At 43.0% G+C, this 20,287-nt stretch overlaps 1 protein-coding gene across 2 annotated transcripts in view; it reads left to right on the top strand.

The window, feature by feature from the left end:
• Positions 1-4,145: 4,145 nt before the first annotated feature.
• Positions 4,146-20,287, top strand: part of Arid4a (AT-rich interaction domain 4A) — a 72,065-nt gene continuing 55,923 nt past the window's right edge. The window contains exons 1-5 of one of the 2 annotated variants that reach the window (XM_028858454.2): positions 4,146-4,372; positions 5,326-5,383; positions 7,398-7,508; positions 10,284-10,349; positions 11,765-11,855. In XM_028858454.2, the coding sequence (XP_028714287.1) occupies positions 5,378-5,383; positions 7,398-7,508; positions 10,284-10,349; positions 11,765-11,855 (274 nt within the window). In that variant the 5' untranslated portion in view covers positions 4,146-4,372; positions 5,326-5,377. Of the gene's footprint in view, positions 4,373-5,136; positions 5,384-7,397; positions 7,509-10,283; positions 10,350-11,764; positions 11,856-20,287 lie in introns of those variants that run through there. The other variant, XM_028858461.2, reaches the window with a different exon arrangement.

Raw genomic sequence — 20,287 nt, forward strand, 5'->3', positions numbered from 1 at the left:
GAAAGTCCTCTGAGCCCCAGAATTTGGAGTCTTCAGGTAAAAGTGAAATCCTATCTCAAAAAAAAAAAAAAAAATCCAGACATTGGAACACATAAGCGGGCAAATAAATAAATACCCAGGGCCCAGGAGATGATTCTGTAGGGCAGAGTGCTGCTAAGTCTGGTGACTTGAGATGGAGTGTTAGAACCTACATGGGAGATGGAGAGAACCAATTCTCCCAAAGCTGTCCTCTGACCTCCACCCAGATGGTGCCATGTGCACACCATACCCTGAAATAAATGTATAAAAAATGGGGGAAAAGCATTAAAATGTCCTGACCTACTATTTCAGTAAGAAATACCACCTATGGCAGCTAGTTACATTCTCACTGGAATCTGTAAAAGCTCGTTTGTTCTTTCATTTACACCTGACACAATAATCCAGCAAAAGGTCTAGGGGTAAGTATGTTGATACACTCTTTTTGTTGTTGTTTCTGAGGCAAGATCTCATTAGGCAGCCCTGAATGGCCTCATGGCCCCACTCTCCAAAGTGCTAGAACTACAGGCTCGCATTACCAGGCCCAGCTGATATATCCTTAATGGGTTTTTTCAGTCTTCATATTGTGCATGCAGTGGAGGAATCCGAGCTCCTGAGGCACCGAGGCCAAAAGGCTGATGATGTCGTGTGTCTTCCTGTCCACTTTCTACTATTTTTCCTTACTAAAACTGGCTTCACTGGCTGGCCATCCAGGCCTCAGGGATCTACCTTGCTGCCTCTATTCACTGAGCAATGGAGTCAGCTCTGTGTGCGCACACTGGGGATCTGAACTAAGCTCCTCATGCTCCTGCAGCGCGACTTCTATCCACTAAGCCATTTTACCAGCCCTCAATCCATATTATTATTAATAATCAAAACTCAGTTCAATTGTAATATTAAAAACTTGATGATCAAGACAGGATGTCACATTTTTAGAAAAGAATTACTGTTAGCTGTGGTGTATTATCTTACTGTTCTATATACTTTATTTACAAATATACACACAATTCATGTTTATATACACATGTACTAGGTGTAAAATGATCAAGAGTGATTCAAAACAGCTTTGCCTTTAGCAAACAGACAACTGATTGTCAAGAAAGTGGGGTGAGAAGTACATTAAGGGTCCTGTAAGACTACCAAAGCCCCGAGGGAACTTTAGGAAGAAGACTCTGAGGAAACAACCTGTTCTTAGTATACCTAGATGCCATTTTCTGTGTGGAAAAATGTTTCAATGTAGGAATACCTCATGTCCTCTGAAATAAAAAAATAACAACTTTTGAGAATTATTCTTAGGGTCCAAGAACAAACTTCCAGTTTACTGTATGTGTAGCTTGAAGATGATGCCCTTTCTGTGAGGGGCAGAAGGGAGAACGCATGCAGACCTAGCTAGCTGGGAAGCTGAGGCTTTCGGAAAAGACCTCTGGGTCTAGGCGTTCTGGGACAACACAGGGAACAGAGAAACAAGGTCTAAGGAGGGAGGGGGAAAAGTAACTATCTGAATAAACAAAAAGTTGCAGAAAATTTTTGTATTCTCATTTCTGAAAATCTATATCAAAGAAAAGCCAGGGCTGTTAAAGAAAACTAAGAAGCCTCGAAATGTTAGCCATTGATATTAGTTTTTAAGTGTAACATTTTCTAAAACTCAAGGCTTATCGTGGTTATTACAGCTATTACAGAAAAAAAAATCAGGAAAACTATGACAAATTAAGGATATCACATCGACTGAACAGTTCACTGGAGGTCACCTGGCTGCCATGCTGCCCAAGGGCCTGCATTCAATCACAGCACAACCAAAAATTTAAATCATGATTCATCTATCCCAGGTATCCACGGAACGTGTTTTATAGGCAAACTACTTCTGAGGATCCTACGTTTTTCCTTAGTAAAAAAACTAGTAACAAAATGAACACAACTGTATCCTTAAAAATAAAATCATTTTAAAAAACATTCCAAGTCTATGTGTACAGAATAAACATAATTCTGTAGGAAAGACTGCTAGAGATTTTTATTTTATTTTTCACTAATTTTCAAAGGCACACTGGTGTAAATTATTTATATTTAAAACCGAATAGTGAAATTATGTGTGAATGATTACCACCAGGGACGATCAGAAGTATATTTTTCTTAAAAAACAAAATGACTACAACAGAAAACAAAGAAACCTTCACTCCTAAACTCTCACTCCTAGGACCTTTTTAAGAGACTTTTAAATCAGAGTGGGAGGTCGAAATCATGAAAATATTCAGATTCTGACTTAAAACATTGAGTGTTTAAAAGTCCAGAAATAAAAACCAGGCACAGTGGCACCGTGAGATCAGGTGAAGGTCATCCTTGGCTACTTCAAGGTCACGGCAAGGTCCAGACCAGCTTGGACTACCCAAATCTTGTCTCAAAAATCCAAAGTCCAGAAAGGAGACCACCAGGAATAGGTGAACGCAAATACTGAGGGTGGCTTTAGCTGTGGATTTCATTCTGGTTTGACATCAGGAAGCTAATTAAACCGACTCATTTGAAAGCTTGAACAAAACCTTTCAATAAACACTCACATTCTAGTATTTAATTGGAGTCTACAGAAAACCTCTGCACACCCTCCTTCCACAATTCACAAGATTTCAATATACACTAACACTCACCTGTGATTGAGTTGTCACAGAGGTGTCTTGTCTTCAGCACCACTCTAGAAAGACAAAAATCCTCAATGAATTATTTACTCCCTCCACTATTTTCTAGTTTTGAACATCACCGAAAACAAGCAGTAAGATCTGAAACACAGTTACCACTAGGGCACTTAGTAAAACGACCAAAATAACACTTCACAATCCTAATAATAATAAATTTGAGAAAAATAAGTTACAAATAAAAAGTTGATTTGGCTTTCGTTAAGGTGTCCTCTATCGGGCAAATTTAGCGTGGTTCGTATTTCCCACCTTAATTTAGTGTGCAAGCTATCAGCAGTAATCCAATGGTGAAAGAGTTTTTTGTCTCATTTAACAAGGCAAGGTGCTGACGAATAAACCCACGCCTGTCCGATCGGGAGAATCCTTTCATCTAAGACAATGTCGGGGCTTCCAGCATCACCACTGCCGTCCGTGAAAAGGTGCTTATGGCACACGCCTCATGCAGTGACAAGAGGCGCTTGTCTAAGGTCATAGTGGCTGCGGCGTCCGTCCCGGCAGGTACATTCCTCAGCATTCCGAAAGCCAGGGCTTCCACGTTTCCTCCCCGCTTCGCAGTCGGAGGGACAAACCTTCCCCGCAGCCCCCGCAGTACGTTTCGAGAAACCACACCTCCTCCGCCTGAACCGGGGCGGCTGCCCTTGGGCTCCTGGGGTCCCCAGCCGGCATGTCAGCAGCCTCCGAAACGCATCCCGGAGGGCGGAGAGGCTGCTCCGTGGGGCGATGTCAGTCAATGTCGCCCGCGGGCGCACAGGGGCGCCACGGATCGCCGGAGACAGCTACACGTGCGGCCCCCCGGCCTCGCCCCCTGCCTCCGCCCCCGCCCGCGTCCCCGCTCCGCCGCCGGACAGCAGCTGCTCCCATGACTGCCCTGGCTTCCGGTGCTCCCGGAGCTGCGCCACCCGCCGAGGCCACCGGACACCTGCAGCCTCCCACAGACCTTGCGGACGGCTCCGCCACCCTGGGCCAGGCGTGGTCCGGGAGCGGACGGTAAGCCGGTGCCGCTCAGAAATAAACCTACCGGAGAAGAGTCCGCTTCCTCGCTCCCCGGGACACAGAAAATGGGATAGCGCCGTGGCCGCCGCTGCCGGGACAAAATGGCGCCGGGAAACCGGGTCGGCGCAGGCGCCCGGGGAAGACCCGGCTCCGCCCCCGTGCCAAACCCTGGCTGCAGTTCTGGATTCCGTTTCCATGGGACGCGCCGCCGCCCAATCCCCGCGCGGGACTGCTCTTCCTGACCCCTCTCTCCTCCAATCAGTGCTCAGTCAGGCACATCCGGAGTCGGCTCTTCCAATCCCGTCTCTGGGCTCCCTTACTCAATCCCCGGCCCTCCAATAACGTGAGTCTCCGCACCCAGCCAATCAGAAGTGGGCGAGGTCCTACCTGCTGTTTTCCGCACCAATCATGGAAGTTTCGCGGCTACATCCAATGAGAAAGGCAGACAGCGAGCTCCAATCCGAAGCTCTTGGGCGTCATGAGCAGCCAATGGGAGTTCGTGTAGAAGCGAGTCTGCTCAACAGCTTGTTATTTGGTGGATTGTGGCAGTAAATCGGGGCGAGTGGGGGAACCCGGCGCAGGAACTGCCGCGGCGGCCGGGAGCGGTGCTTCCCGGACGGGGGCCCACGGCGGTCAGTAAGGCGGCAGGCTGGAGAGCTGACAGCGCGCTGCACCCGCAGTAGGTGGGTAGGCAGCGGGGCAGCGGGGGCCGCTGAATGGGCGAAGCGGCGGGAGCAGCTGCTGCGGTGATGGGGTCCCGGTGCAGTTGGGAGCTCCGCAGGCGGGGAGTGGGGGGTGATGCAGAGCGGGCCGTGCCCGGGCTGCCGGGGCAGCGATCGGGATCGGGAGCCGAGGCGGCAACTGCGGGCACGACCGCCTCGGTCGCCTCCCCGGGAAAATGGCTGTGGGGCTGACCGCGCCGCTAAGTTTGCTCCGGAGGAGCGGGCTGCCGGGGGTGGGGTGGGTGGGGGGAGCCGGCCCCCCAACTCCGCTGCGTGTCCTCGGCGGGGACCCGCGCCTCTCCGGGCTCTACAAAAAGTTGAGGCGGGCGCGGGAGGAGGCGGCCGCTGCGGCGGTGCGGCTCGCTCCCCTCCCACACCCTGTCCGGCCGCCTCCCCGCCCCGCGCCTCCCCCCGCCGGGTCCCCCCGCGCTCGTTCGCCGCCGCAGGCCGCCGCCTCTGCCCCCGGGTGAAGGAGCGCTTCTCCTTCCTGACATGGTGCAGAGCGGAGGCAGGAGAGCAATGGCGCCGTGACACTCCGTTGCCGCCGCCGCCGCCGCCGCCGCCGCGGGCCGGGCCGGGGCGGGCCAAGGGGGGCCGAGCGGCGGAGGCGGGGCGCGCGCTAGAGTCGGGGCCCGGCGGGGCGCGGACCCGCGAGGCCGGGGCGCAGGGCTCCCAGTAGCCGGCGAGGCGGGGGCGCGGTGGGCTGTCCGGTGGTGCAGGGGCGGGACGCCGCTGCCCTTTGGCGCGCCTGGGGTTCTGCTCCCTGCCCGCTGCGCTGTGGTCGCCCGACGGGGGTCTTGTCCCCGGGCCGCGGTGCTCAGCCCCTCCCCGCCCGCATTTGTTTACTTTCTTTCCCGGTCGCACCCCGCCTCGGACTGAACCTCTGCCTCTCTTTCCCCTGCTTTGGCTCCCAGCGCCCGGGAAGAGAACTCGTGGAAGCTGGAACCCCACAGGTCACCAGTCAAGATGAAGGTAAGTGGAGCCAACTCTTCCCAGCCTGGTGCCCTGGACGATGCCAGTCGCGAAGTGGCTGTCGTGGAATGGCAGCTTTTTTTTGTTACTCCAAATTGATTTCTCTACTAAGCAGCACTTTCAGGAAAATGACGTGTGAATGGTGTGTGTGTGTGTGTGTGTGTGTGTGTGTGTGTGTGTGTGTGTAAAAATGCAGGCAGTTCAGTTCTCTCTTTAGCAGTTAGCACTTTGGAAAGGTCGGTGCAGCCTTTCGATTTTCAAACACTTCCTGTGTTGGCAGTACCTTCTAGAAGTAAAGCTAGTAAAGCTTTTGACCTGCCTTGGTTTTTTGGAGGCTTTTTGTTTTGCTCTTGTTTTCTTTAAAAAAACAAGCAAACAAAAAAACCAAACACACTTCCCCCTTTCCACTGCCCGTGCCATTTTCTAACAGAAATGACGCGTAGCTTGAGTAAGGGAGATAGTTCTGGGTATTTCTTCTTGGGATCAAGTAAATTAAGGTGATGGCAGTGTTTAGGTTGATTAATTCAGGCTTCATAGTATATATCTTAAAGCATGCATTCCATGTATAGTTTTTTTGAAGCTTCCTAGTCTTACAAACGTCAATGTCTGCCTTTTAAAGGGAAAGGAAGCTTTCTTAGCATTAGGATTCTATGTATTTCTGATCAGATACTTAGTTGCCAAAAAGTATTCCTCTTCAGTTTCTGTTTTCTAAGTGGACTGACGTTTCAAAGTACAAGATCTATGTTGTACTGACTGTTTTGGTATGTGCGTGTATATGTATATAACATAGTAAATATATAGTGTTTGTTTTGGTTATTGGCGACAATATCCTGTAGCTGGGATTGGCCAGGAACTCAAGATCCTCCTGCCTCTCTCCAAGTGCTGTTGACAGTCACGCACCACATACCTGACTCTGTTTAAGTATATTTCCTAATGAAATTCTCAAACTTTCTCTTGTTCTCTTATTTGGGAGTGGCAGAACCTCCTTTAATATTACTTCAGAAAATGAAAAATTGTTTCTTAAAAATATTTAGCCAAAGTATACATTGAGAACTTTGCACTTGTAGTGTTGAATTGAATTGTATGAATACATACAGCTTTTGAAATAGGTAAAATGACAGCCTGAGATAGCAATCATCTCTTACTGTCAAGATTAATATGAATTGTAAATGGAAATTTCTCACATATTTCAGTGTATAACTCTGATCATGATCAGTTTTTTTGTAAGTGGGCATTTCTTAATAAAATTTTCTTTTAAGTATACTGAGAAGATTAATGTTGCAGACTAGATATGGCTACAGTCTTTTGTGATCAGTTTATAAATGCTTTCATCAGTTAATAGACTTAAGCCTTCCAGATGCAATCTCTGGCCAATGCATTTTCTCAACGAGTTTGCTTGCTCTCTTGTCTGTAGAGATACACTGTATCAAAAGAGACTGACTGCCTCAGCCAGGCTCGGTGGCCCTGTCCTGTCCTAGAGTTTAGGAGACTGAGACAGCCTGCACCTTGTCTCAGAAGCCCAAAGCAAGCAAAAGATGTTGCCTTTATAAAGCTGTCTCATTAAATGTTTAATTATGTATTTGTTAATACTAATTTTATAGCAATATTTCGTTTTAAACTAGGAAACAGAATTACCTGGAGGCCCCAAATTAATAAAATTTATGAGACTTTTAATATCAATGCATTCCTGCTGTTTTTTCTTATCTTTCTGTTTCCTATATATTAAATTGTAGAATTTCTTAAACTTGTTGTATCTGAAAAAAAAATCATTTTTTTCCTACTGGTAGTTTCCAGTTGTAACTTTAAAACATTTTACAGCACCAGGAAATGAGTTATAAAATGAAGTAGTGTTAATAAGGTGTTTGCTTTAGGAGTATTTCCCATATTATCACTGCTATTAGGCCAGTAATTTTAATGTTCCGAGGTGACTTGAAATGTAGCCCCTTCTGATGCTGTTGGAGGCTGGGGTCGGGGAGAACAGCAGTGATGTGCAGCGTTTCCCTTCTTTCCTCAGGCGGCCGACGAGCCTGCCTACCTGACAGTGGGAACTGACGTCAGTGCCAAGTACCGAGGGGCCTTCTGTGAGGCGAAGATCAAGACTGTGAAGAGGCTGGTGAAAGTCAAGGTAAGGTGCTGCAGACGTTCAGACCACCAGGGCTTCTGAGGCCGTTTGTCCCACAGAACACAAACGGGTTTATTTGGTGGGCTGCACGTGACGGAAAGCTAGGCAGTAACTAGGGTCACTCCTGTCAGGTGGCAGTTTCTCGGAGGACATTGAAGAGATGGTGCTTTATCAGTCTTTCTAGTGAATCGGTGCTATGAGCAAGCACCATTGTATACTAAACTTACAAGGTGTATTAAGAATTGAAAACTAAAGAACTCAACCTGAGAAATGATTCCAGAATATCCAAACACCAAGGTGTGATGCTTGTGTGACGTGCCTTGGTCCTGCCGGTGGAAATGTGCTCGTGCTGTTATTATTTAGTCACTCCCTTTTCTGCATCAGATAGTGGCAGTTCCAGTGATTAGTAAGAACAATGCAGTCAGATTATGTTTTCAAGATTACACTAAAAGTGATTCCGGGAGTTGAGGGTGTGTGTGTGTGTGTGTCTGTCTGTCTGTCTGTCTGTCTGTGGCCTTTTCAGACACTTTCTGGTGATCATCTTGCCTTTGCCTCCACTGTGCCTGGCCAAGAGGTGCATTTTTGAGACCAGACAAAGAAAGTTAGTGTATTCCTGTATGGAATTTAGAAATATAGAAGGAAATACAGAAAAGGACAGGTGGATCAATATCTGCAACTTTTCAGAAATCGGTTAACATAGTTTGTTTTTCTGTAGAAAATTTTCCAATCTACAGTTCCTTTTTTTTTCTATTTTTTTGAGATGGAGTCTCATGTAGCCCCAAATGACTTCAAACTCTTGAGTATCTGAGAATGACTTTGAACTTGATCTTCTTGCTTCCACCCTAAAGAATTAGAGGCATAAGCTACCACGCCTGGTTTTTATGATGCTGAGACCAGAACTCATAGCCTTACTCATGCCAAGATACCTTAAGCCACATCTTAAGGTCTGAGCCACATCTTAAGTCTGTTGGTTTAAATACCCTTCTAATGGAAATACAAGAATAGCTTTGTGTATATAAATGTTTTTTAACAGTATAGAACCATAAAATATTATTGAAGGAAGTCCTTACTAACATTCCAAGTATTTTCTTTTTTAAAGATTGATTTATTTACCAACACTGTTTGACAGTATGCCAGAGGAGGGCACTAAATCTCATTATTAGAAGATGGTTGTGAGCTGCCATATGGTTGCTGGGAATTGAACTCAGGACCCCTGGAAGAGCAGCCGGTGCTGTTAACCTCTGAGCCATCTCTCCAGCCCCAAATATTTTCTATTGGCTTCCATATTTTGTTGTAACTGTCATAACATTATTTTTACTGTTATTGTATCATGTATTATAGCTTGTTATATGCCTTATTCAGTTACATATCTGATTTCTTACCAGAGTTAAATACCATGAGAAGGAGAAGACATTTTAGACTTTCTACTCTTGATTCTTACAGTAGTGCTTCATATCTTGTGGCCACTCGGAGTTTGTTAAATGTGTGAGTGAATGAATGAATGAACAAATGAATTAGCTAGAACGTTGATTCTTCAATTGTGGTTCCCAGATCAGGAGCGTTAGCCCCTTTTAGGGACTTGCTCAAGATACTATAAAAATGTAAACCTGCTTCTAGTGCATTTTACCAAGTCATAAAAGGTTTTGATTGTCACAAAATATTTTTAACATATATATAACATAGATTATAAATCTATGGTTTGTTCATTTGGCAGAACTCAGGACTGTATTTTATAGCTTCTTAGTGAAAACCTCTGAGAGTAGTTTTACCAAGCCTAACTTTTCAAATACAATTACGATTTAGGAGTCCTTGGTCGCAGGGAATGCGACTCATGCAGTCACAGGCCCGGCTATAGATCTGCTAGGGATACTTAATTGTTAGGATGCCATTTGACCTTCGTTCCTTCTTCATTTCATACAGGCTTTTACTGTGTAAACTATAAAACTGCACCACTGAGTATTTGAGAATCTTTGACAGTTTTAACCTTTAGAAAAATTGTTGTGGCTCGCAGTTGTTGATCTAAAATAATACAGTGGTTGTTTAGGACAACGCATACTACACTTGCTACCCGGAATTTGAGTTACTTGGGGAAGTGCTCTGCTGTGACGTTTCCCTGTACGTTTGGTAGACACGAAGTGCCAAGAACATTGGAAAGGGATGCTTGTTCATAACTGAATCCCTTCTAATATCGTAAGAGGTTTGTTTGCTTGTTTGTTTGTTTTTTGAGACATGGTCTCTCTGTGTAACTTTGGCTGTCCCAGAACTCGTTATGTAGACAAGGCTGGCTTCAAATTCACAGAGATCTGCCTGCCTCTCTCTGTCTCCCACGTGCTGTAATTAAAGGCATGCAACACCAGGCCCAGCCTCATGAGGCTGAAGGACCACGAGAGCTCTGTTTTTAAGTAGGCAATAAAAATTGAAGGGTTTTAAAAATATTTTGTGACAATCAAAACCTTTTATGACTTGGTAAAATGCACTAGAAGCAGTTTTACATTTTTATAGTATCACGGGATTATAAATCTATGGTTTGTTCATTTGGCAAGCAGTTATTAAATGGCTATAATATGCACTGACTTGCTAACTACAAGGGGAATAGTAATGAACAAGGGCTCCGGCCCTTGAGGAGCTCATAGTTAATGAGAAAGGAAATAAACATAAATACAAGACACTGTAATAACTGTTAGGCCAGAGGTAACTACAGGGTATTAAGGAGGCATCTGCAGTGGTACTACAGAGGCATTGCTTAAAAAGTAACTTGCAGATTCTTTTGTTTTTCAGGTATTGCTGAAACAGGATAACACAACACAGTTGGTGCAAGATGACCAAGTAAAGGGGCCTTTACGAGTACGTATGTCCAACAGTTCGGAATCGAAACTAGTGAACCACAGGCAAATGCCATAATTGATCAGACTTTTCATTTGTACATACACTTATGCTTTTATAGAAATGTTGAATCAGAAAACAAAATACAAATGATACCATAGTGTAAATTCAGATATTGCAATGATTGTATCTTTGAAGAACATCAAACATTGCTGGATAATTTATTTCTTTATTTTATTTTGTTTTGTTTTGTTTCTGGTTTGGGTTTTCAGATGGTCTCGTAGCCCAGGCTGCCCTAACACTCTGTAGCACAGGCCTCTCTCTGCCTCGTAAATGCTGGGATTACAGTTGTATACCACTGTGCTTGGCTGACAGAGTGGTTTCATACAGATTTTAGGATGTGCTTTCACTTGCCTTCTTCTTCTTTTTTTTTTGGTTTTTCGAGACAGGGTTTCTCTGTGTAGTTTGGATGCCTGTCCTGAATCTCGCTCTGTAGACCAGGCTGGCCTCGAACTCATAGAGATCCTCCTGGCTCTGCTTCCCGAGTGCTGGGATTAAAGGTGTGTGCCACCACCGCCCGGCTTCACTTGCCTTTTACAGGTTTGAATTCATGGACTGATTACATACATACATATGTATATATAGCTTGCTCGTTGTTTGTTTTGAGACAGAGTCTCACTATTTAGCCCTGGTTATCCTGGTGCTCAGTATGTAGACCAGGCTGGACTTGAACTACCTGTGGTTGTGTGCTGCCTACTCAGCTTGAAGATATTCCTTGTTATTTTTTTACATTGTTGCAGTATTTAAGATGATGCCTGTGATGTCGTGCCAAATATAAACTTTTCTTCTGATTTATCAGATAAACTGTATTTGTTTTATTATTCAATTTAATGAATAGCTATGTTGTGTTTTCCATCCATTTCTGACCATTTGTTTATGTAGTAAACCTTTGTTATATCGAAGTACCTCTTTGGTTCATAGCTGATATACAATGGTCTGGAAGTTGAAAGAAGGCTAACTGGTCCATTCCTCTCTCTCTCTAACTGAACCTTTATCTAAAAGGTTTCTAAATATAATTATATAAATACAAGTACTGAATTCCATACTCAATATTTTGGTGAAAGAAAAAGTATTTTTGTTGTCTTATGGTTTGACATTTGTTATAGCTAAGCTTATTGGAGATAATACAATAAAGTAAACAGGCTCTGAAGTAAGATTTTTAGTCAGGGTTTGAATCCTAGACTCTGCAAATTATCTTTTCAATTTGTAAAATACAAGCATCAAGTCCCTTACTTATGCTTAAGAACTTTGGGGCTCAGATTACATAATGAAGATATGAGCATCCCAACTGAGAATTCTCCCTAGCTTATGCATTTATCAAAATGGTTCAGGCTGTGTGTTTAAATCTTTAAGACAATTTGAGTTTCATGTTTTAGGTCGGAGCTATTGTTGAAACAAGGACATCAGATGGATCCTTCCAGGAAGCTATTATCAGCAAGCTGACAGATGCTAGTTGGTATACCGTGGGTAAGTAGTAACTACACATGGCTCTGATTGGAGGCGTGCACACCTCTGCCTTATAAATACACTGAGGGGTGTGTCGGCAGAGAACGTGAATTCTTTCCTGTGAATTTACTGCATATAGCTAGCTAAAATTGTACTGACATTCAGTTGGGACAAAAGCAAATATCATTCAGATAACTTGGCCATTTTTATTTTTTATCTAAGAGTACTTCTGTTGTGGCTTACTTGGACATTTTGTCTTCAAGAAAGTCCAATTTTTTTTTCTTTTCATAAGACAGTATTTTAATGTGATTTCTGTAATTGCAGTTAGGATTGAGCGGGAGTTACTGCCACTTGTTGCACTAAGGATAACGTAGGTGTTACAGCAGGATATAAAGATGGAACAGCTTTGCCAGAGTAGATTCAAGCCTAGGTGCTTGTAGCTTCATGTTTGAGGATCTATACAGTGGATTCTCATCTTAGGCGCTTTCAGGAACGACATATAGACTGTTAATGTGAGTTTATTCTTATCTATGTGTAAACTTGTGTTGGCTTAAAAAAAAAGTAGCTAAAATGGAGTGGTGGCTAATAACTTTGTTCCCAGTATTCAGAGGCGTTGGGCCAGGTGGGTCTTTATGAGGTCAAGGCCACCCTGGTCTACATAGTGAGTTTCTGTCCAGGCAAGGCAACATAGCAAGACCCTATGATTATGATGGTCCATTCCTGTAATCCTAGCACTCAGAGGCAAGAGGCAAGAAGATCTGGAATTGGAGGCAGTCCTTGGCTTTGTACTGAGTTTGAAGCCAACCTGGGGTACATGAGACCCTGTCTCGGAACTAAAATCTTTTAATGAGAAGCAATAAGTGTCACAATACATGCAAATTAAAACTGAAAAGTTGCACTGAAGTCCTGAGGTTCTATTGAGTAGAATAGCTGGAGTGATGTTTCCAAACCTCCTCTCAGTACTTTGAGAGTAAGCACCTCTGTGGACTTTATCCACGATGTTTACACAGACACCCAGAACCTTGATGGTTCATAAATGTCTATCTTGGGATAAGTAATATAGTGTTAATGGTTTTCTTGCCTAGTTAAATTTACTTTCAGTTTAATTAATTTACTCTTTCCAAGTACTTTTTTCAAAGGTTTTAATTCTTCTTTGGCTTCCTAGAAATTGTGGTTCATGTGGTACTATAATTCTCAAGATGTTTTCCATTGAGCTAAGTTATTATTATTCATAGGTTTTTTTTTTTTTTTTTTTTTCCCCCCAAGACAGGGTTTCTCTGTGTTGTTTTTTGGTGCCTGTCCTGGTCTCTGTAGACCAGGCTGGCCTCGAACTCATAGTGATCGACCTGGCTGTGCCTCCCGAGTGCTGGGATTAAAGGTGTGCGTCACCACCACCTGGCTTATTCATAGTTTTTAAGTATTTAAAAACTGCAATTATTACTGACTCTGAGAGATAAAGTTGATAGAATTGTGCTATATTAAGCAAGGTACAAGGTATTAAAGGGTTGATAGATGCAGAGTTATGTGAGATTGTATGATGCATATTCACATACTGATGTGTCTTCTTTGGCACTCACCTTCTTCAAGGTTGCATTCATGACCTGTATTAAGCTTTACTATGTTCTGCAGAAGCAATACCTGTACATCTTCACATTTCCTGTTTTGCATTCCAGAATGAAAAATTGCATAATCATTGAATTATGAGTCCATCTTCTACATGATTAGCATTTTGTCATTTCTAGAAAGTAGTTGCTAGTAAGCATTATTTATAGTGCTCTTCTGTGCTGGGTAATTAGAGATGAAAGTACACATTTGTGACTTACACTCAAACCACTTAAAAGCTAACTTGATTGAGATACAAAAGCATGTCTAAGTATATGTAAGAACAACTGGTTCTTTTTTTTTTTTTTTTTTTTTTTTTTTTTTGGTTTTTCGAGACAGGGTTTCTCCGTGTAGCTTTGCGCCTTTCCTGGAGCTCACTTGGTAGCCCAGGCTGGCCTCGAACTCACAGAGATCCGCCTGGCTCTGCCTCCCGAGTGCTGGGATTAAAGGCGTGCGCCACCAACGCCCGGCCAGGAACAACTGGTTCTTATCTAAAGAATATAAAATGAGGACCCCAGCCGGGCCGTGGTGGCGCATGCCTTTAATCCCAGCACTTGGGAGGCAGAGGCAGGTGGATCTTTGTGAGTTCGAGGCCAGCCTGGTCTACAGAGCGAGATCCAGGAAAGTCACAAAGCTATACAGAGAAATCCTGTCTCAAAAAATCAAAAAAAAAAAAAAAAAATGAGGACCCTACCCTCTTAAATTCAGTAGGTCTAGGGATGGGCTGGCAATGCCAGCCTTCTTTTGGTTAACACACTGGATGATTCTGATGCACATAGTTCATGTATAGAAAACAAGCTATATGAGCCAGTGTGATGGCTCCATGGGCAGAAGTGGTCCATAAAAGCCTGACGACTGAATTGGGATGGTTGTCAGAAGTAGTAGTAGTAATAGTAGTAGTAGAAGAAGAAGAAGAAAACTAACCCTTCAAAATACTCACGTGTGCATGCATGCATGCACCCCCCCCCACGCACACACTAATAAATAAATATCATAGGGCTGGAGAGATGACATACTGCTCTTCTAAAGGACCCAAGTTCAGTTCCCAGCTCCCTCATTGGACAGCTCACAACTGCATGTAACTAGCTCTAAGGGGATTCAGTGTCTCTGGTCTCCATGGGTGCCTACACTCACATGCACATACTTCTCCCCCCACATAATTAAAAATAATTAAAATATATTTTTAGTAAGTAATTCTTACAAAAGAAAAAAAGAAAGAAAAAGAAAGGCAGAACATACAAACAGAAACACTTATTTTGGAAAAACTAAAAATCACTAGGAGGACCTCAGTTACAGTTCACTGATAGAGTACTTGTCTACAAGGCCATGACTTTGATCCCCATACCATAAGAACAGAACAAAGAATACTAAGGAGTTTTGCACTTATGTGCATGAATGAGATTGCTCTGTCAGTGTTTAAGGTTTTGAAATCATTATTCATTTACGTGTGCTCCAAATACCACCCTGCTGTAAATAAGGTCTTACAGGGATGTGGACCGCACAAGGCTGATGAGAGGATAATGAGTATAATTACAATTGTAAAAGATGGCAGAATGAGATGTGTGAGCTCTCACAGGTCATAAACTGGATGTGTGTGTGTGTGTGTGTGTGTGTGTGTGTGTGTGTGTGTGTGTGTGTATGTGTATGTGTATGCACGCATGTATATAACAGAAAGTGCGTTCCGGGGAGCACTTTTTGCCTATTGGGTTTTATCGGTTTTTTTGTTTGTTTGTTTGTTTTTTCCTTTTCTTTATTTAAATTTCTAACAAAGTATTTAGTAGATTAGAAAACTACAGAAAGCACTATAAAAGGTCTTTGACCTTCTTTGACCTCCAGAGATATCTGAAGTTACATAGAACTATTGAAAGTGAAACAGAACAGGACCTAGGCTTTCTGGTGGGGCCCACATAGGGTTAGGATCAGTCATGATGGGAAGTTACCAATATAATCAGTGATAGTAAATCTTTAATGTAATAGAGACAGTTCTCTCTTGTCATAGCTGAGTAACAAGTTTGGAAGAGAATATGGGGATGGATGTGGCCCAGTGGAGAGCAGTTGCTTAGTAAGCCCTGGGTTTGAACCCCAATATTACTTCTCTGCTGGGGGATTCTGTATATGAAGGAATTTTTTTGCTTTTTTTTTGTTTTTGATTTGTTTGTTTGTCGTTTAGTCTAATAGCACTTTGCTTTCTAATATTGAACTGTATATAATCTCAGCTCATCGGGTGTTTTGTTTTAAAACCCGAGTCTCACTGTGTAGGCCAAGCTGGCCTCACACTCACGGTCCTTGTGCCTCAGCATTCCCAGTAGCAGCAGTCTTGGGGTTTCGTTTGTTTGTTTCTGAGGAACATTAGAAATATTTCTCATCAGGTATGATAGCTCATGTGTGGTACTTGGGAAGATGAAGTGTGAGATTCTCTTTCTTCCCTCAGATAGTTTTCTTCTGCTTCCTCATCCTCCGTAGCCCATTACCGTCTCTTCCTGCCTTTCCTTAAGTTCCCTCTTCCCCTCTCATGGTTCCCTTTATAGTTTCATCACATACACACACACACACACACACACACACACACACACACACACACACACACATTTGGAGTGTAGGTTTCTTTCATATAGAAGAGAAAAATTATAGTATTTGTCTTTCTGAGTCTGGCTTATTTCCCTTAACACAGTGACTTCTAATTCCATTCATTTACCTGTGGATGTCATAATTTCAATTTTCTTTATGACTGTATGAAATTCTGTTGTCTGTGGACCACATTTTTGTACACCTGGGCTGTCTGATTTCCTGGCGTAAGCGACTGTTCAGCATTGAAGATGGATGTGTCGAGTGTCTGTCTGGTATGTTGGCTTAAATCCCTTTAGGTCCAAGAGTGGTACAGCTGGATCATTTGGTAGCTCTCTTTCGTGGCTGAACTAGTTTGCTCTCTTCCCCTTCTCCCAGTGTCTAAATGTTCTCCTTACCGTGTGTGCTTGCCAGAATTGCTTACAGTTTGTTTTTTTTTTTTTTTTTTTTTTTTTTTGGTTTTTCGAGACAGGGTTTCTCTGTGTAGTTTTGTGCCTTTCCTGGAGCTCACTTGGTAGACCAGGCTGGCCTCGAACTCACAGCGATCCGCCTGGCTCTGCCTCCCGAGTGCTGGGATTAAAGGCGTGCGCCACCACCGCCCGGCTTACAGTTTGTTTTTGATGACAGCCATTCTGACTGGGCTGAGATAGTTGCAAAGCAGATTTAATCCACATTTCCCTGGTGGCTAAGGATATTGAATACTTTCCTAAATATTTCTTGACTGTCTGTAGTTTTTTTTCCAGAACATTCTGCTCAGTTCATTAGCTCATTCATTGTTTTTTGTTTCTGTTTAATTTTTGCAGTTCTTTATATATCTAGATATTAATCTCCTGTCTGGCATATAGTTGACAGAGGCTTGCTTTCATTTCTAGGCTCTGTCTTCACTGTAGTAGTTGTATCCTTGGCTGTGTAGAAGCTTAATTTTATGTAAAGCATTTTGATATTTCTTGGGCTTATCTCCTGTCCTGTTGGAATCCTGGACCTGTGAATTGAAGTGTTGTGACTGGATCTTCCTCTAGCACCTTCCAACTTCCAGGCTTATATTGATTTCTGTGTACAGTGAAAGAGGAGGAGCCCATTTTTATTCTTTGATGTGGGGATATGAAGTTTTATGAGCATCATTTGTTGAAGAAGGTGTCATTTTTTTCAAGGTTTGACATGTTTGTCAAAAATTCATTGTCTGTGGAGTTATTTCTGGGTCCTCTGTTCTCTTCCTCTCATCTGCCTGTCTTTTCCTGCTCATGTCTGTTTTTATCACCCTGGCTCTGGAGTATAGTCTGGGGTCAGGTACTGTGACACATGCCTCCAGCATTGTTCTTTTTGCTTAAGATTGTTTTGGGTATTTGAGGTCTTTTGTGCTTCCATATCAATTTCAGAGTTCTTTTCATGGTTCTGTGCAGAATACTATAGTAGTTAAAAAAATAATTTATTATTTTTATTTTATGTGTATTCGTGTTTTGCCTGCATGTATGTCTGTGTGAGGGTATCAGGTCTTGGAATTACAAACAATTGTGAGCTGCCATATGGTTGCTGGGAATTGAACCTGGGTCCTCTGGAAGAACAGTCAGTGCTCTTAATCTCTGAGCCACTTCTCCAGCCCCAAATATTACTGTAATTTTGATGGGGGATTGCGTGGATAGTTACTTTCAACAGTAAAGGCGTGTTTACAACATTCTGCCAATCCATGAGTTTGGGAGGTCTTCATACCTTCTGTTACCTTCAGTCTCTTTTGTCAGCCTTCTAAGACTTTCAGTGTAGAGGTCCCCCACCTCTTTGGTTAAGTTTATTCTTTGGTGTTGCATGCTGTTTTGATCAGGTTTTTCCAGATCTCGTTCTCAGTTCGTTATTGGTATACAGAAAAGCTAATGACTTCCATGTATTGATTTTGTGTCTGGCTGCTATGCTGAGGTGTTTATCAGGTCTAAGAGTTCTGGTGGCATATTTAGAGTCTTAAGTGACAAGTTTAAAGCAGTTCTGGAGAACAAGCTTCAAGACATTACTAATTTCAGTTTGTTTATTCATTTATTTATTTAGTATGTGTGCCAGCCATGGGTGTTGTTGGCTTTTTTTACTCTTTGCTTTTTGGGGCACCCACCACTCAGCTCCCAAATAATCACATGGAGACTTACCCTTACTTATGAATGCCCGGCCTTAGCTTGGCTTGTTTCTAGTCATCTTTCTTTTCTTTTTTTTTTTTTTTTTTTTTTTTCTGAGACAGGGTTTCTCTGTGTAGTTTTGCGCCTTCCCTGGGACTCACTTGGTAGTCCAGGCTGGCCTTGAACTCACAGAGATCCACCTGGCTCTGCCTCCCAAGTGCTGGGATTAAAGGCGTGGGCCACCACCGCCCAGCTCTAGTCATCTTTTCTTAACTTGAATTATCTCATCTACCTTTTTTGTCTCTGGGTTTTTGCCTTTCTCTACTCTATATACCTTTGTTTACTTCTTACTCCATATCTGCTGTGTAGCTGGGTGACTAGCCCCTGGTGTCCTCTCTCCTTCTCCTTTTTTTTGCTCTTCCTCTTCCTCTTTTTCTCCTTCTACTTAACTCTACTTAACTCTCTCTGCCTACCAGCCCCATCTATCTTTTCTCCTGCCTCGTTATTGGCCATTTCAGCTCTTTATTAGGCCATCAGGTGCATTACAGTAATGTAGCTTCATATAGTTAAGCAAATGCAGCATAAAAGAATCCAACACATTTTTCATCATTAAGCAAATATTCCACAACATAAACAAATGTAACACATCTTCAGCTAATATTCCACAACACATTTGGGCACGTACATGTCACAGTGCGCATGTGGAAGTCAAAGGACATCTTTTGGAACTCAGTTCTTTTTTACCATTTGGATCCCAGTAATCCCACTCATGTCAGTTTGGTGACAGTTGATTTAAATCTCTGAGCAACCTTGCCTGCCCTTTATTACCTACCTGATCTACTAAATTACAAACATTGAGATAGTTTTTTTTTTTTTTTTAAGATTTATTTATTTATTATGAATACAACATGATACAGCATGTATGACTGCAGGCCAGAAGAGGGCACCAGATCTCATTACAGACAGTTGTGAGCCACCATGTGGTTGCTGGGAATTGAACTCAGGACCTCTGGAAGAGCAGTCAGTGCTCTTAACCTCTGAGCCATCTCTCCAGCCCTCATACAGTAGCAAAATTAGTTATGAAGTAGCAACAAGAATAATTTTATGGTTGGGAGGGGTCACCACAACATGAACTGTCTTATAGGGTAGGGTCACAGCATTAGGAGGGTTAAGAACTACTGCTCTAAATAATGACATTTTAGTTATGCTGAATGCATTTTTAAAATTTCTATTTTTATGTGTGTATATTTGTGGGTTTGTATGCACCTTGTACATGCAGGTGCCCATAGGAGCCAGGACAGATCACCTGGAATCTGGAGTTATAGATGATTGTGAACTACTCCATGGATGCTGGGAACTGAACCTGGATCCTCTGCAGGAATAGCTGGTGCCTCTTACCGCTGAGCGGTCTCACCAGCCCCTGGTGTCTGCGGCTTGTTTATCATTCATATGTCAGAGTTCAGCCTGAGACAAGCCCTTCAGGCACTGTTCCAAGTTATCATCGGAGATGACCCCACTCTGCGTGTTATTGTCCCTGAACACCTTCCAGTGGGACCAGATGTAGAGTTAGAAGACCCTAGTTCTGTGTTGGCCTGGACTAATATGTGTTTGAATCTGAACTTTTTAGCAACAAAGCTTTAAGAGAAACGTAAGCTTATAGAATAGAATAAATACAGAAAGGAAAAAAGTAATTTTGTATAGTTGTACAAAGAAGTTTGTGTTTTAAGCTGAGTATTATTACATGAGACAAGTTAAAAGATACCAGGCGTGGTGGTACATGCTTTTAATCCCAACATTTGGGAGGCAGAGGCAGGCAGATCCCTTTTAAGTTTGAGGCCAGCCTGGTCTTCGTAGTGATTGCTAGATCTGTCATGAAAACAAGTTTAAAGATAGCCTGATAAATAAACTTACGGTAATCTAACATTTAGTATTGCAGAACAACATAATGTCCATCATACTGTCTTTATGAAGAGTGGTGGTTTGGAGTGATATTCCAGCCCTTCACACTCACCCTCCTCTACCTGACTTTAGTTCTGTATGTTTCTTTCACAGTAAGTGGCCTTTACGGGTCACCATTTAAAGTTTATGTATGTGGGTATTTTGCCTGACTGTCTGTGTACCGCGTGTGCCTGATGTCCAAGGAGGCCAGAAGAGGGTGTCAGATCCCCTGGGATTGGAGTTAAGGTTGTA

This window comes from Peromyscus leucopus, chromosome 14 (assembly GCF_004664715.2).
Source record: "Peromyscus leucopus breed LL Stock chromosome 14, UCI_PerLeu_2.1, whole genome shotgun sequence".
Classification (NCBI taxonomy): domain Eukaryota; kingdom Metazoa; phylum Chordata; class Mammalia; order Rodentia; family Cricetidae; genus Peromyscus; species Peromyscus leucopus.